The sequence below is a fragment of the Mustela erminea genome, chromosome 1, assembly GCF_009829155.1.
Source record: "Mustela erminea isolate mMusErm1 chromosome 1, mMusErm1.Pri, whole genome shotgun sequence".
Taxonomy (NCBI): Eukaryota; Metazoa; Chordata; class Mammalia; order Carnivora; family Mustelidae; genus Mustela; species Mustela erminea.
In genome coordinates this window covers 152,447,590-152,464,285 of record NC_045614.1, presented here as the reverse complement: position 1 = coordinate 152,464,285, position 16,696 = coordinate 152,447,590, and the positions used below count along the sequence as shown (strand labels likewise).

At 41.2% G+C, this 16,696-nt stretch overlaps 1 protein-coding gene across 6 annotated transcripts in view; it reads left to right on the top strand.

Annotated features, from left to right (window-relative positions):
• The first annotated feature begins 2,872 nt into the window (after positions 1 to 2,872).
• RASA2 (RAS p21 protein activator 2) overlaps positions 2,873 to 16,696 on the top strand; it is a 142,699-nt gene continuing 128,875 nt past the window's right edge. For all 6 annotated transcript variants that reach the window (XM_032347149.1, XM_032347160.1, XM_032347155.1 and 3 more), the window contains exon 1: positions 2,873 to 3,041. In XM_032347149.1, coding sequence (XP_032203040.1) covers positions 2,909 to 3,041 — 133 coding nt within the window. In that variant the 5' untranslated portion in view covers positions 2,873 to 2,908. The remainder of the gene's footprint in view (positions 3,042 to 16,696) is intronic.

The following is a 16,696-nucleotide window of genomic DNA, read 5'->3' as shown; positions in this document are numbered from 1 at the left end:
GTGTGGGGTTCCATTCTAGGACCCTGGAATCATGCCCTGAACTAAGGCGGTCTCCTAACCCACTGAGCCACCTAGGCATCTCTTAGATATTGATATTTTAAAGAAAGGAACAAATCTTTAAACACCAGCTTTTAACTTCAAATTTGAGGCTCCTATTAAAGTTTCCCATTCCAATTTTAATCATTTGGACAAGTAAGAGACTGAGTGATAGATAGAAAATAGAATTTTCAAAACAGGAAAGCTTCAAGTCTGCCGATTGGAGAAAGTACATGGACTAATATGATTCAATCCATTCATTCAACAGATATTTATTGTGGGAGTTAGAAATGAATTTCGGAGAAGAGATAAACAAGTACACAGATACATACTACTAGGCAGAAAATGATTAATGCCACGAAAAGGTACAAATAGGAACCTCCGTCTGTGAGAGAAAAAGACACATGGATGAGGCAGCATTTGGAAGGGCAGGAAGAAGGTCACTCCTAGAGGGCTAGTGGGTAAAGTGGCTCAGTGTGGCTGGAGTTACAAGGGGTTAGGTAGGCTGCGCCCAGTCTCAACCCTGAGCCCTTGCCTAAGAAATCTGAGCTCTGTCTTTTGGTTGTTTATAGCACTCTTTGAGACATATAGTGTAGCTTGCTTGCTAGCTGAAGGGATGAATGAAGCCACTGGAGTTTTTTTTGAGCAGGCCAAGTGACAAACTCCGATTTTTGCTTTAGGAAGATTAATTTAAGTGGCATGTGTAGGAGGAATGAGAGAGAGGAGAGATCTATTATAAGAGTTCCAGTCCAGGGGCAGCTGGGTGGCTCAGTTGTTAAGTGTTTGCCTTGGGCTCAGGTCATGATCCCTGGGTCCTGGGATCAAGCCCCACATCAGGCTCCCTGCTCAGCAGGAAGCCTGCTTCTCCCTCTCCCACACACCCCTGCTTCTGTGTTCTCTCTCTCGCTATGTCTTCAAATAAATAAATAAAATCTTTAAAAAAAAAAAAAAAAAAGAGTTCCAGTCCAGAGCATGAGTTGACTGACATTTACTGTGTTAATCCTACTACGTGCCCATGACTCTACCAGACACTTCATACACATACTCTTGGTAATTATTTCATCCTGACACTAAACCTTTGAAGAAGGAAGAAGTATAGCATTTCCATTTTATTGTTAAGAAACAGGTTTAGAAATGTTGAAGAATTTGCCCAATGCCACACACGTAAGAGTGGTAGAACTAGGCTCCAGTGCAAGTCTGTCTGCTTCATAAGCTCATGCCTTTTTAAAAACAAACAACAAACCCACATGTTAACACTATTCAAGTAAGGATGTACGTAAGTCAGTACAATGACAGGGAATGAAATGGAAAGAAGAAAGAGAAACGATTTTGGCAGAATCAGAATTATGCGGCAGCTGAAAACAGTATAAGGACAAGAGATGAAGAAAATAAAAGAGTCAGAGTCTAACCCGGATAACAGACGAGGGCTATGAACTCAGATTTGCAAAGGAAGACAGGGAGTTCAGTTTGGGACTTCTTGTTCGACATGACAGCAAAACCTCCAAATAAGAGGAGATAGGTTCACTTTCTCCAACAAATGTAATAGTCTCCGAGAGGGCCCCCACAGCACACATGGAAACAGCAGTGTCACTCCTCAGCGACAGAAACAGACTAAGGCCATTCTTTCTGGTTGCCCATACTTTGCACAAATGACTTCTCCTCTTTGGCACATGTGTGCCTTTCCCTTCTGACCTTCAGGTCACTCCTCAGTGCATTTCCCAGGAAGGCCTTCCAAGTCTCTCCAGTTTCCTCATCTTAGGGCTTTTCTCTAGTGCCTCTGTCCTTTTCCTGTATCTCTCCCAGACTGAGCCGCTGGATTGCTGGAGCTCTCTCTGAGGCTATCATTAAGTCTGACCCTCAAAAAATATTTGTTGACAGAGGGAATGATTCCTATTGTAGCCCTGGAAAACAACTACCCTGCCCTATTAAGTCACAGTTTCTTTCCTCTTAGGGAAGTGCAGTTAACAACCTCAAGACCAGGAAATCATCTTCCTCATCTCATACCAGGGTATTATTCATGCAGTTTACTCAGTGTAAAGAGTTCCTTGAAATAAAGCTAACAGCTAGTCAAAGATTTACGAATGTCCTAGTGTCAATCAACTCTTTAGCAAGCCCACTGATGGGGGCGCGGGAAGGGATGGGACCCGATCCTTCTATGCGCTTTCTGTCTCCAAAATACACAAGTGGTGGTTAGAGCTTCAGAATTCTTCCGTGGGAGGATCTCCCATGCTGCTCTCCTGTTGTAATTGCGGGCTAGTATCCTTTTTTTGAACCAGCTTTTGTACTCAAAAGCGAAGATTTGTGTGTGTGGCGGTGTGGCTTTCGGGTAGGGAGCACGCGGATGTTATTAGGGAAATCTCTAGTACACCTCTTGGTTCTTTTTGAATAAGGTAGTTTTGAGGCGCTCTCAACTGTCAAATTCCACTCTGTTATCTTTCCACAGGGAGTTCCCTCGAGCGTTAGAAGCTGTGGTAGTCCGCTTGTGGTGGGGAGCCTAATTCCCAGAAGGATTTGGGGATCTCGAGAGGGCTGGGGTTTTCCCTCATGGGGTTTCAGGGCTGCTCTGAGCCACAACTTGGAGCCGCACTTGGCTAGCGCCTGGGCTTTTATGGGGGCAAAGAGCAGGAAAGCCAGCGCTTGGATTCGCGCCCGAGCGGCCCCGCTTCGGGGAGACTGAAAGTGGGGGTGGGGGGCGGGCGGCGACTGCAGGGACCCGGGTGGGGCGGGGGCGGGACAGGGGCGGGGCGGGGCGAGCCAGGCTGCGGACCGGGGGCGGGGCCAGGCGCGCGGCTCGCCCCAGCCTAGGCCGCCGCTGGGCTCCGCCTCGCGGGCTACGCAGGCGGCGGGGCTGCGGCACGGGCCGGGCGGCACCATGGCGGCGGCGGCGCCTGCTGCTGCGGCGGCTTCCTCCGAGGCGCCGGCGGCGGCTGCGACGGCTGAGCCCGAGGCCGGGGATGAGGACAGTCGAGAAGTCCGAGTGCTGCAGAGCCTGCGGGGCAAGATCTGTAAGCCGGGGCCGGGCTGAGAGGACCCACCCGGCGGCCGGCGGGGGCCGCCGCGGGGCTGAGGGGGCGGCGGGCGCGCGGGGGTGGCGGCGCCGAGCCGGACTCGGATGGCGCGGCTGAGAGGGGACCTGGGCAGACGGGGGCTGGGGCCCGTACCGGGGCCGGCGAGGCGCGCGGGGAGGGCCGGCACGGCTGAGGTTGGAAGGGGGGTGTGTTGGGGGAGTCGTCGCCTCGACGGGGCGGCGTGGGCTGGGGCTGCTCTTGTCGGAGGGAGTGGAAAGCCGGGAATTTGCGTGGAGGGGGGCCCCAGGGGCGCCGGGAGCAGCGCCGGCCTGAGGGGCTCGGCTTCGGGGCGCGGCCTGGACGTGGGGACGCCCCAGCGGGGGGCTGGGGATGGGGGCCGGGGGCGTGAGCCGGGGGCGTGGGGAAGTTTCCGGCAGCCCTGGGACGAAGGCCTCCGGGCGGCACGGGCGCCGGGGAGCGGCCCCGAGGTGGGAGCGGAGCGGTAATTACGGGAGGCGCGGCCGGAGGAGGAGGAGGAGGAGGAGGGCGGGGAAGTGGGGCTGGCCCGAGGGGAGGGGGCTGCCTGCTTCCTGGGCTCACGAGCCTGTTCGAGGTTGAAAAAGGCGCCCTGAGCTGGAGGAAACAGGCCGTCCTGGGACTCTGGCGACCGCAGCTCCGGGTGTTCGCGAGTGAGCGCGCTGGGAGGGGCTCGGGGCCGGACACCTGTACTCGCCCCACCTCGCTGCGGCGGGGACTTGGATTGAGAGACAATGTGACTGACAGGGACTTAAGACAGGATGTAGTGGCTTCCTGTGTGCAGGTCTCAAAACACAGCCATCCAGCCCGCACTTAACCCACTTAATTCCTTTCTTTCTCTTGCATTTAATTGTTACTTTTGTGAGCGAGCCATATTAGTTGACTTAATATAGAATTTTTGCTCAGAAGCTCCGAGCGTTACAATAGACCATTTGAATTCAGTCATTTGGGTATTTGTTTTTAAAAAAGTGACTCTGAGAGTCAGAGTTAAAATTTTTTCACAGTAGTTTATTCAGGGGAAACGCCTTTTCATTTTCTATTCTTTTCTTCTTCTTTTTCTTTTTTCTTTTTCTTTTCTTTTTTTTTTTTTTTTTGCTATTTGTAAGATATATCAGTAAAACTAATTTTTTTGTCAAAAATCACCTTCTTAAAAATTCAGTATCTCAGAATGGAAATATGCTTCATCTTTCCGACAAATAGCCCTTAGTAAGAGGAGTAGTTTTTTACTTTTTTTTTTTTTAAAGATTTTATTTTATTTTTTTATTTATTTGAGAGAGAGACAGGGAGAGAGAGCATGAGTGAGGAGAAGGGCAGAGAGAGAAGCAGACTCCCCGTGGAGCTGGGAGCCCGATATGGGACTCGATCCCGGGACTCCGAGACCATGACCTGAGCCGAAGGCAGTTGTCCAACCAACTGAGCCACCCAGGCGTCCCAGTTTTTTACTTTATAAGAAGAAAATCGAAGTGCAGTAAAATGGCTAACAGTGCTCTTTGTTGCACATGATGTAAAATTTTCCTCTTCCTGAAAAATATTATTAATTGAGCTTGGATTCTCCCCCTTTCCTCTTTTCAAGTTGCTCCCCTCTTCAAGTACTGAGATTTTATTAAATCTCAGAGGCAGGCGTGTTAAATTTTCTCATCTTTTTGTTCCCAGAAGTAGTCCTAGGCAACTTGAGATCTTGAGTTTAGTTCTCAAACCTGGAAGATGACATCAGAGAAATAGATCTGGTCCATATCTATGTTCCCAGTATTAAAATTACTTTCTAGGGTATAAAATCTTTTCAAAATTCAGATTAAGTCTTATATTTAATATTTATTTATATCTTATTTAACATTTGGGAAAATTGTAAATGGTTTGACTTGATCTAATTTTCCAAATTTTACCACTTTTTCATTTTACTGTCATGATGCTAGGCAATATCCACTGGAGCCTCTGGTTTATCGAGCTGCAGGTTATACTATGGAACTACATACACACATCTTGGAATTGAGAGTTAGGGTTGGGCTGTTTCCAGAAGGATTTAGCTGCCCTGCACCTTCACCTGCTCCATAGCAGAGATATCACAACAGCAGATACCACTGTGAGTGAAACTCAGACATACAAGTACAGAAACACAGCTTTGTCTCTGTGCTTTATAAAAGCCCCACTACCCAGATTTGGGGATTGATCGTCCAGTTGCTGGGAATGGTATTACCGCTTTAACCATAGTTGAGGTATCCTATTTGTTATTTCAGGTCATTTCTTCTTTTGGAATTGCTTGGCTTAAAGCTCAGGTCACTGAATATCTGCTTTTTAGAAAAAAATGTATTAGGATACTTATATAAATGAAGCTTCTCCCCACCTCCCTCTCCATTTCTTTGCCCTTCTTTTAGCTGGTATAATCCACAGTTGGTTGATCTTCGGAACCCTGTGAAGAGATGCTGTTTTCTGTTTCCCTGAAACTGACATATGGGTTTTACAGGGTGGGGGCTGGAGGAGTCATCAGCAGGTGCTAAAGTCACAGATATGGGATGGTGGTGATCCTGACAGTGAAGATACTAAGCAACTTGAGGGTGTGGGTAACCACGTCAGCTTTCCTTTTCACCATGTTGGGAGACCTCAAGAGGAAAGCCTAGTAGTACCCACTAGACTGGAGATGTGCTGGCAGATTTCAGACTGCTGTTTGAGAGCCTCTAATCTGGAGAGTTAGAGTTCAGTAGGATTCAAAGTGAGCCTCAAAGGAACATCCTTTTTCCTAGACCTGGATAGGACCCACCAACTCCAGATGCTACCACAAAAAGTGAGGATGGATTAGATTTATGTATCTTTAAAGTTGTAGAGATAATAGTCTACAGTCTTCTTTAGGGGTTTCATTCCAGTATTTTCTCATATCCTTCACAAGTGAAATAACCAGATTGACAGATTGGAAACCCATTTTGTGGTCAGTCAACTAACATTAGCAAATCCAGTGTTGCTGATAGTATTTTGTCTTCTGTGCTGATCCTCAATTCCCAGAGGTCATTTGGTGCCCTCGAAAACCACGGTCATTTCAAATGGTCAGCTTCCCTAATATTCAAGAGGCAGGGATGGTTTTTGAAGTCCCAGAGTTGTCATATGAACCCTTGATAAAGGAAATTAAGGTACTACAGACTCCATCCTTTAGTGTGAGCTGCCATGCAGTCAGTGGCAGGTATGCTTACATGTACCTGAAGCACTTTTGCATTGCCCACCTCCCAAGCTAGAGAGAGGGATTGGAGCTTTCTTCTTTGTGCTTTTCAAGCTTCGTGCTGTTATTTTATGTCTTTCTGGTTATCACTTTTTGTTAAGTTTGCTTTCATCTAATTAAATCAGCTGGTAATCAGAATGTAAGAATGTTGCTGAAAGAGCCCATGCCACCTTCTTCGTGGGTTTACCTACTCAAGGGAGACCAGAATCTAAGGATTGGTCTCCTCAGATTGGTAAGGGAGCCAAATCTGAGGATTTATGTGAGTATTGAGATGTGTAGTACAGTGTGAGACCTGTGGCATCATGATGTGATCCAGAACTTACTTGGTATCCTCAGTCTCTCTAGACCAAATGATGTAGAGCTCTTAGGCAAAGTAGGATCTTTGGGGTCTGGTTAAGTGCTTGAGTTTAGAAGCTTGGTCAGGTTAGTCACCTGGATTTGAATCTTCTCTTAATTCCCAATTGTTAACCTTTTTGTGCCTCTGTATTCTTTTTTTTTCTTTTTAAGATTTTATTTATTTATTTTAGAGAGAGTGTGCATGTTCTGAAACCAAGAATCAGATGCTTAACTGAGCCACCCCTGCACCCCGTACCTTTGTATTTTTGTGTGTATAATGGGTATAATAAAATTACTTATCTCACAGAATTGATTGGAGAATTAAATAAATCTACTCCTCCAGTCATTTCTCCCCTTCTGCCCAGGATCTTGGTCAGACATGGACAATCTCTTGGGAAGGAATAAATAGGAGTAAAAATTAATCTTTATCTGATGTTCTTGTCAATGCTTACTGGCATTTTCTGGTGTACAAAGCTGATTAAAATCAGAAGGATTGTATTCTGTTTCCTACATTGTTATTATTCATGTGATTTTAGACTGCTCACTTTCCTTTTGAGCTTATCTTCCTCATCTATTTTATTTTATTTTATTTATTTATTTGACAGAGATCACAAGTAGGCGGAGAGGCAGGCAGAGAGAAAGAGGGGGAAGCAGGCTCCCTGCGGAGCAGAGAGCCCGATGCATCCCAGGACTCTGGGATCATGACCTGAGCCGAAGGCAGAGCTTTAACCCACTGAGCCACCCAGGTTCCCCTATCTTCCTCAATTTTAAAATGGGAATAAGGCTTCATCACTAGCCATTTTGTACATGTCCCCCTGCCTGGAATTGTCTTTCTCCTTTCCTCAACCCTGTACTTATGTCAGGAACTCCTACACATCCTTCAAAAGCCTGCTGCATGTGATCTCCTGACCAAAGCTGCCTTTGGGGCAGGGCATCACCACCCCCATCCCTGGAGAGAAAGTGTTAGGCCCTAGTATCACTGGGGAGTTGTAATTCTTTGTCCTTACTCTAGCACATTTTATAGAAATTGTTCATTTATTTTCTCCCATTAGACTGCAAGCTCTTCCAGGGTGGAATTCATTCTTTTTTTTTTTTTCTTTTAACTATCCCATTGTCAGCATAATGCCTGGGACATAATAGGCCTTTAGAAAAATGCCCTATTTCTCATTATGTTATCCTGAGGAGGATTTGAAATACTAGATGTGAAACTGTTTCGTAAATTTTACAGATAAACTAGAAGATAATAGTATTGTTGAAAGAAAACTATATGGGTTTGTGACAGGAAGTTCATTCCTTTCAAAATTACAGTGCCAATTGAGCTTATGTTTGAACTGATGCCAAAGTTGCCTCATTAGGAAAAGGATTAATTTTTTTAAATGCTGTGAGTGCTTATTATTAGGAGATTTGAATATTGTTACCTGACTGTACTCCATGAATATTGCTACTAATTGTTCCTGAGCATGGAAAAGAAAAATCTTATAATCATACCTGATACAGTAAGTGTTTTTGTCTGTCATGAAAGGTTTGAATTTTTTGGTAGTAAGATAAAAATCAAGACATTTTATTGATGACGCAATAGAATTGAGGGAGAGATGAAAAAGTTTATTCATGCTAAGAATTTATTACTATCAGATATTTGAAATTAGATAAGTTATTTAATAAATTAATAGAGGGAAAGCTGCTAAAAGGTTTGTTCATGCTAAGAATTCATTATTCTCAAAAATTTGAAATGAGATGATGAGTTATTTAGGATTGAGGAAGAATCCATCTTTCAGATGGATAGAAATGAGAGAAAAGGGTTCTTTGTAAAAGTTCACAGAGCAGTCTGCTAATCATTTCTCTGAGGAAGACAGGAGGTAAACCTCAATAAATTCATAGAGGTTTTTTTTTGAACTCTTTGAATAGCTTCTAAGAGACTGTGGAACTAATGTAGCTGAAATAAAATTATCATTTTATCCTTTAATCTTAAATACCAATCCTATTTCCTTTTTAATGTGCATTATGAAATTATTTGACAATAATACCAGATTATATCTTTTATTTACTAATAAAGTTCTGTTCTCTTTTAAGACCTGCTAACAGTTTTGTGTAGTCATCAATGTAAATTAAGACACGTCATGTATATTAAAAAATTTTTATGATTTGTCCTTAGTTTTGTATATTATTTCAGTCATCAAAAATTAGTAGCTAAAATAATATGCTTTATAACGTTTTACCAGTGTACATGCAAACATCAATGAACAGTAATTGACAAATTTGTTATTGTGGACTTGGTGCTAGGAATATCATTAATGACAGAATGAGTTTGGGCAGATTCATTAGCTTTGCTGACTCCCTCTTTTTTCACTTGTAAAATGAGAGTGGTCTTTAGCATCCATTCTAGCATTAAGTCTTAGTTGCTTTTTAAATTGAACCATTTGCTTTAAAACATTACATGAGATATTTTTATTTTAATGCTTAAATGTTTTTATATGCCTGTTTTGTATAAGATGCACTGTTTGAAATGTTTTTGTGAGACTTATTAATGAAGGTTGTTTGAATCTTAAATTTTTTCTGTGACTATTAATTTAGTCAGCAGTACATAATAGCTAATGTCTGTTCCCTCTGGGCTGTGAATTGAGCCTAGGCTGTGAATGGGATGAAAAAGCCCTTACTAGTTTATCCTAAAGTCTATCCTAAATAATGATTGGCTTTAGAGAATTATTGAGGTTTAGAGCTGGAAGGTGGGGAACAAATTGCATCCACTCATTTTACAAACGAAGAACTTGACACTCGGCTATTCGAAGTGTTACACAGTAAATGCTTGTGCCTGTGGAGCCCTAATCCATTACTATCAAAGTTCTTTCTGAAATGCTAGGTAGAATGAATTCGTCTTTAGTATGAATGTTGCAGATGTACTACATTTAATATATGAAGCAGTTGTATTGCCTCTGTAGTAATATATCCAGAAGTAGTATTACATTTTCATTCTGCTATCTACACACTCTCATTTGTTCCTTTTTTTTTTTTTTTTAAGATTTTATTTATGTATTTGTCAGAGAGAGAAAGAGAGAGCAGACAGAGGGAGAAGCAGGCTCCCCGCTCAGCGAGGAGTCCCATACAGGACTCGATCCCAGGACCCCGTGATCATGACCTGAGCGGGAGGCAGATGCTTAACCAACTGAGCCACCCAGGTGTCCTTTTTAAGGACTTTGTGAAGTGGTTAGGATTAGTGATGAAACTGTGCTTGTGGCCTAAATGGAGATTGAGCCTGGTTGTTTACCTGTTTGTGTAATTCTTGCTATAACTCAGCTGTTTTCAGTCCTGACTGCCTATCAGTGTCACCCGTGAACTTAAAAAATTCTGGTGCCCAGGCTGTACTACCTACTGAATCAGAATTTCTCTGGTGGTACTTGGACATCTCTGGGTTTGAAATATTCCATAGGGAGTGATAATGGATCCCGAGGATGGAGAACTGCTTTTGTCAGTTGAACAGACTAGCCACAACTACTTGAGTAGTTTAGCAACCTGACCATTTTATTTATTTATTCATTTATTTATTCATTCATCCATTCATAAGAGAGAGAGCAAAAGAGGGTGCGTGAGCATCGGAGTGGGGAGGGATGGGGGTAGAGAGAGAGAGGGAGAGAGAGAACTTTAAGCAGGTGTCATGTGGGGCTCAATCTCACACCCTGAAATTATGACCTGAGCTGAAATCAAGAGTCAGACACCCAGCTGAGCCACCCAGGAGCCCCTGTGACCATTTAAATAGTACCAGCAGAAAGTGTGGTGTGATCACAGGGAGGTTTTAATTAATTTAGTTTTAAAAAGATTTATTTACTTATTTGTTTGATTAGGTAATACAAATACCTGGAATATAATACCTGGTACAAAACTGTGAAAAGGTGCTAAGGAGTATACATTTAAAATTAAGTTTACTTATTTCTGTTGCCCCTAGCTATTCCCTTTCCACAAGCAAGCAGTATTAGTTTCTTATGTATGCTTACAGAGATCATTTAAGCATTTATAAATATAAATGTATGAGTATTAGTCTCTCTCACCAACATGTAAATTGTAGCAAAATATACGTTGTTTGCATCTTTTTTTTTTTTTATATACTTAGTGATAGTAGCTTGAAGATTTGTGGTATCTGTCTATATGGGGAGCTGCCTTTTTGTTTTGTTTTGTTTTTTTTAACAGTTGGCTTAATAGTGCATCATCTGGATATACCACAGTTTATTTGACCAGTCCCCTATTGATGGACATGTAGGTATTTGCAGTTTTTGCTATTACAAACAGTACTGCAATAAATAACCTTGTTGTTAATGTCATTTTTAAAAAAGGTTTCATTTTATTTATTTATTTGAGAGAGGCACAGCAAGAGTGGGAACACAAGCAGGAGGAATGGGAGAGGGAGAAGTAGGCTTTCCATTAAGCAGGGAGCCTGATGCGGCGTTCGATCCCAGGACCCCGGCACCGTGACCTGAGCCAAAGTCAGATGCTTAACAACTGAGCCACTCAGGCACCCCCTGTTATGTCATTTTTTATATGAGTGTATGTGTCTGTCTGTAGGGTAAATTCCTCAATGTTAAATTGATGAATTGGTATGCGTATTTTTATTTTGGAAAGACACTGCCAAATTGCTTTCCACAGAAACTAGCAATTTTTGCTCTCACTAGCAACGAATGAATGATTCTTTCTTTGCTCACATAGTGTGTATTTTAAAATGTCTTGATCTTTACTGGTCTAATGCAAAGGAACATTTGACTTGTAGTTTTAATTTGCACTTCTAAATGAGTTTGAGGATCTCTTCATATTATTTTTAAATTTTTTTTAAAAGATTTTATTTATTAATTTGACAGAGAGAGAGATATCACAAGTAGGCAGAAAGGGAGGGAGCAGGAAGCAGGTTCTCTGCTGAGCAGAGAGCACTATGCTGGTCTCGATTCCAGGACCCTGAGATCATGACCTGAGCCGAAGGCAGAGGCTTAATCCGCTGAGCCATCCAGGTGCCCTCTCTTCATATTTTTAAGGGCAATTTTTATTTCCATTTTTTGGGTGAACTTGTTTATTTTGTTTGTCCTTTTTTTCTGTTTGATCCGTTAGTCTTCTTACTGATTTTTGGGAATGCTTTATGCAGTAAGGAAGCTAGTTATTTTTTTAGTAGAAAGATGTTTAAAAATTTAGATGCTTTGGCTGATGTCTGCATTTATTCTTGAGAAGTTGGTTGTGAGATCCAGTGAAGGGAGTCAGTTTGTTGGTTTCATCTGCTTATATAATTTCTGATGTTAGAAGAGAGATGGAAAAAGAACTTTTTGAGGAAAGATAAGTGAGGATTTATAAACAGGGGTTAAGAGACAAATAGCAGATTGTAAGAGGATATTTACAGTAAATCCTGTTGACAAAAATAAAACACTGGCATGTCACATATTCTGTGTCAGGTACTGTTTTAAAGCCCTTTAAGCATATCAAATTATTTATTTATTTTAAAAGATTTTATTTATTTATTTGAGAGTGAAAGAGTGAGAGAGAGAGCACAAGACCTGGAGAGAGTCAGAGGGAGAGTGTGAGGGAGAAGCAGACTCCTTGCTGAGCAGGGAGGCTGATTTGGGGCTGGGATCATGACCTGATCGAAAGGCAGATGCTTAGCCAACTGAGCCACCCAGGTGCCCTGGCAAATTAAGTAATGTAATCCTTATGGTAACTCTATAACATTTATTATCCACATTTTACAGGTGGGGAGCTGAGGCACAAGATAGCTAAACTAAGTAACTTGACCAAGATCAGACAGTTAGTGAGTGGTGGAGCTGTAATTCAAACTGAGCAAACTGGCTCCAGGGTCCATCCTGTTGCTCCTAATCTATATGCTGTACTGCCTCTGTATTTGTTAGTGTCCAGAATATATAAAAAGTTCATGAAGATTTTTGAAAGGAAAAGGGCATTAGGAAAATAAAATATATGGACAGACATTTCACAGAAAGAGATAAAAAAAAAAGGCCAGTAAAAATAAGAAAATACTGGTCAGATTTAATAAAAATTAATCAGGGAAATGCAAATTTTTAAAAGCTGTCAGTTTGTGAAAAGAGAAAAGCTTGTTAATTTCAGTATTTGGTGGGGGTTTGGGGATATATGTAACTTTGCTCACTGTTACTTAAATGTGTAAAGCAGTTTTGGAGAGCATTTTGGCAAGATGTTAAAAAATGTAAATGTTTATTCCCCATGCATTTCTACTGCATGTCTACCCTACAGAAACACTTGGATATTTGCAAAAGAGGTATATATAAAGGTTTATAATGTTGCCTTGTTGGTGAAACAATTAGAGACAACTTAAGTGTGCATTGTAGGGAAATGTAGTAATATGTTAATACAAATATTCCATAGCAGCAAAAAAGAATGAGGGTTTTCCAGAGTATGAAAGGAAAGAATGTCAAGATGTATCATTGAGTAAAAGGAGCAAGCTGTTAGAATGGTCTGTTTTATCTTTTTTTATGTGTGTTTGGGAAAACGCACAGAAAGATGTTTGAAAGGAGATAAAACATTCGTTACCTCAGTGGTGAACAAAGTGAATCAGCTTTGCTTATAATGGTTTAATTTTCTATAGAGTATTTGTGTATTACTATGTTATGAAAAATGACTTCATATAAAAGAATTTCATACAATTTTAGTCCAAGTTCTTTTGCTCTACTGTTGAAAATTATTCCTGTCTACAAAAATAAGGGTAGCCAAATGTTAGGCTTGATAACATTTTGAATGTCCCTGAAAGTAAGATCAACTTTTTGTCTTTTTTTTTTTTTGTAACCTTTTATTTTTATAGAATTTCTAGCAAAAATTTTAAGTGAAATCCCATATACTTTGCCTATTTTCACCAATTGTTTGTATTTGAAAAGTGACTTTTTAAAAAATTCAATGTTTTGTTTCAGAGGAATGAGGTAAAAAGAATAATTTTGATCCTTTAAAATATAACATTTGTGTGAGTGGTACAGAACCTCTTAGTTTGAATTTGAACAATTTTATTTTTATTTATGTATTTTTTAAAGACTTTATTTATATATTTGTCAGAGAGGGTGGGCACAAGGAGGCAGAGTGGCAGGCAGAGGCAGAGAGAGAAGCAGGCTCCCTGCTGAGCAAGGAGCCCGATGTGAGACTCGATCCCAGGACTTTGGGATCATGACCCAAGCTGAAGGCAATGGCTTAACCTGCTGAGCCACCCAGGTGTCCCTGAATTTGAACAATTTTATATAAAATATTCTTAGTGGATAGGGGAAGTGAACTAATTTTTTTGAATATATTTCCTTTTTGCGAGTACTGTGTCATACTTTGCAAATTATTTCATTTAATCTAAATTCATGAAAAAGATTGTATGCCAACAAAAAGATTTTTTTGCTCAGGGTTTAAAAAGGCAGAGCCAGGTTTTCAGAAGATCTGTAAGTTACCGAGGTCACTATCCGTTTGTCTACCAGTTTGCCTGTCAGATGGTATATTCAAAAGAACTGATGAGTGTATTTCTGTTGTCAGAAAGTTGGTAATTATCCCTAAATTGGTTATGGATATTCAATAAAATTAGAATGTTGGGATGCTATGAAATTTGACCTTTAATACTGTTTAGGTGATTTACAAAAAATGTTACTTTTCTGTCTGCCTGACTATGCTCATATGCTTTCTGTGCTTGTAAATGGTTCTCCTGGAACACATAACATGCATATACTTGTACATGCACATTTGTAGGTACAACTTATTTGTATCTGGGTGCTACTTTTTTTTTTTTTTTTTTTTTTTTTTTTTTTTTTTTTTAGTACTGGATCATAGTGAGTCCTGTTTTGCATTTGGGCCCCCAGGATGCCATTATCAGAAGGAGCCACCATGTCCCATATGTGTCATATCTATTTGCCTTTAGTTTTACCACCACCTGGCTTTTCATTTGCTTGCCATACTGGGTTCTGTTGGTCAGCTTCGGAGACTTGCTAAGTTTCACGTAGCTGTAGGAACCATTGGCCTCTCAGGAGAGATTCCTACCACATGTGCTTCAAAGTTTGGTTTGCTACTTGAGAAAGGGGCTGTAGGGAGCTTAGGAATCAGCACACGTTCAAAAGTGAAACCTGAAGTGGGCAAGACAAACCACAGGAAGATCCTGCCCGCAACTTGGTGACGTATCTGTATACCCATGGACACTTCCTGGCAATACCTTGCGAAACTTGCCTTTTTATGTACAGCAGTTTCCTAACTTCTTGTTCTTGACTAAACTTCAGTGAGAGGTGATTAATATGATAGCAATATAGATAACTATGATTTATGATAATTATCGTGCATATGACTTGTGTAAAGCAAGAGGCTCCTGATTATATTCTGTAGACTTTTGCACTGAGGAGTTGCATCTTACCTACTAGGGCATTTTTGAGGAGTTGCCCTGGAGTTTATGCTTTAACTTTGTATGCTTTCTCAAGAATTGTACTTAAAGGGGCGCCTGGGTGGCTCAGTCAGTTGAGCGTCCAGTTATTGATTTCCGCTCAGGTCATGATCTCAGGTCATGGGATCCAACACTGCATTGGGCTCCGTGCTCAACAGGGAGTCTGCTTGGGATTCTCTTCCTTTGCCCCTCCACCTCACCTCTCTCTCTGTCTCTAAAATAAATAAAATAGTCTTAAAAAGAAAAAAAAGAATTGTACTTATATATTGTTGATGTTTTATAGCCTCAACGCAAGTTCTTTGCTTACAGCATCTATGCTGACCCTCTAAACTCTGCGGGATTCCTGGAGCCCTTTGCCCAATCAGGTGCTTGCTAGTGGCATTACCTTGCTTTAGGCATGCTGATGATTACACGGTGCTTTATTTTTACGATGGAATAGGAGTTCAGTATTACTGAAACTATTATTCCTGATTTCTTTAACCTTCCAGGTTCCATGTTAATATTATAGTGCCTGTTGTTAAGCAGAACCAGGTTTCTGTTAGGGATTATGCAGCGTGTCGGTTTTTTATGATTTATCAGTTGAATGAGATTAAAGATCTCAGGTTATATATATATTTTAAAGATAATTTATCATTTACTGGGAGTGAGAAAAATTGCTGACAGTCTAGTTATCTGAGTTAATTTATGCATTGAAAAGCCCTACTGTACTGAGTAGGAGATATTCTAGCAGTCACCATTGCCTGTTGGTACCGTTTCTCATCCTGTGCCAGAATAATATCACAAATTTATAACTTCTCAGTGGTACTTTCAAGGTGACAGCTAAGGAGGGAAATAGCAGCTTCGTAACCATGTTCTCCTCTGCAGTTTTTAGGCATCTTCCCCACTTTTTGTTACCATACACCTAGGGCAATCTGACATACTTTGAAGAGGGTGAGGAGACTCCTGGGAAGGTCAGATGTGATTATGGCAGTTCTTCTCATTTAAGATTTCTTTATCCTATACAAAGTATTGATTAGATGTATAGAAGTCAAATGAATGCTAAATGATAATGTAGCATGTTGAAAGTATTTTTTTTTCTGCAGCTTTTCTAGTAATCACCTAACCTCTCTGAGCCTCAGTTTCCTCTTCTGTAAGTTGGGAATTACAGTCTTTCTAATCTTTCAGAGGGGTTGTGAAACAATTGGATGACTTAGTGTACTGCATGGCGATGGTACTGTTACGTATGGGCTGTAACATAAGTAGTAGTGGTACTGGGTAAAGTATACTTTCATAGTTTTGTTGATGAACAATTTAATTATGTCCACCTTTTATCTTCTTGCAGAAATAAAAACTGAACTTTGTAAGAAAATTTGAAAGACCTTACAGTGTGTTAATATACAGGATTATCTTATTATGCATAATTAAATAACATATTTATTTATTTGAGAGAGAGAGACACGGCGAGAGAGGGAACACAAGCAGGGGGAGCAGGAAAGGGAGCTGCAAGCCTCACGCCGAGCAGGAAGCCTGATGCAGGGCTTGATCCCAGGACCCCGAGATCATGACCTGAGCAGGAGGCAGATGCCCAGCTGACTGAACCACCCAGGCACCCCTAGCATAGCACATTTTAATTTTATACTAAACTTGTCAACAGTGAGACTATATATTTTCAAGTGTATTTTGGATTCATTTTCCTTCATTTTTTTTGTTATG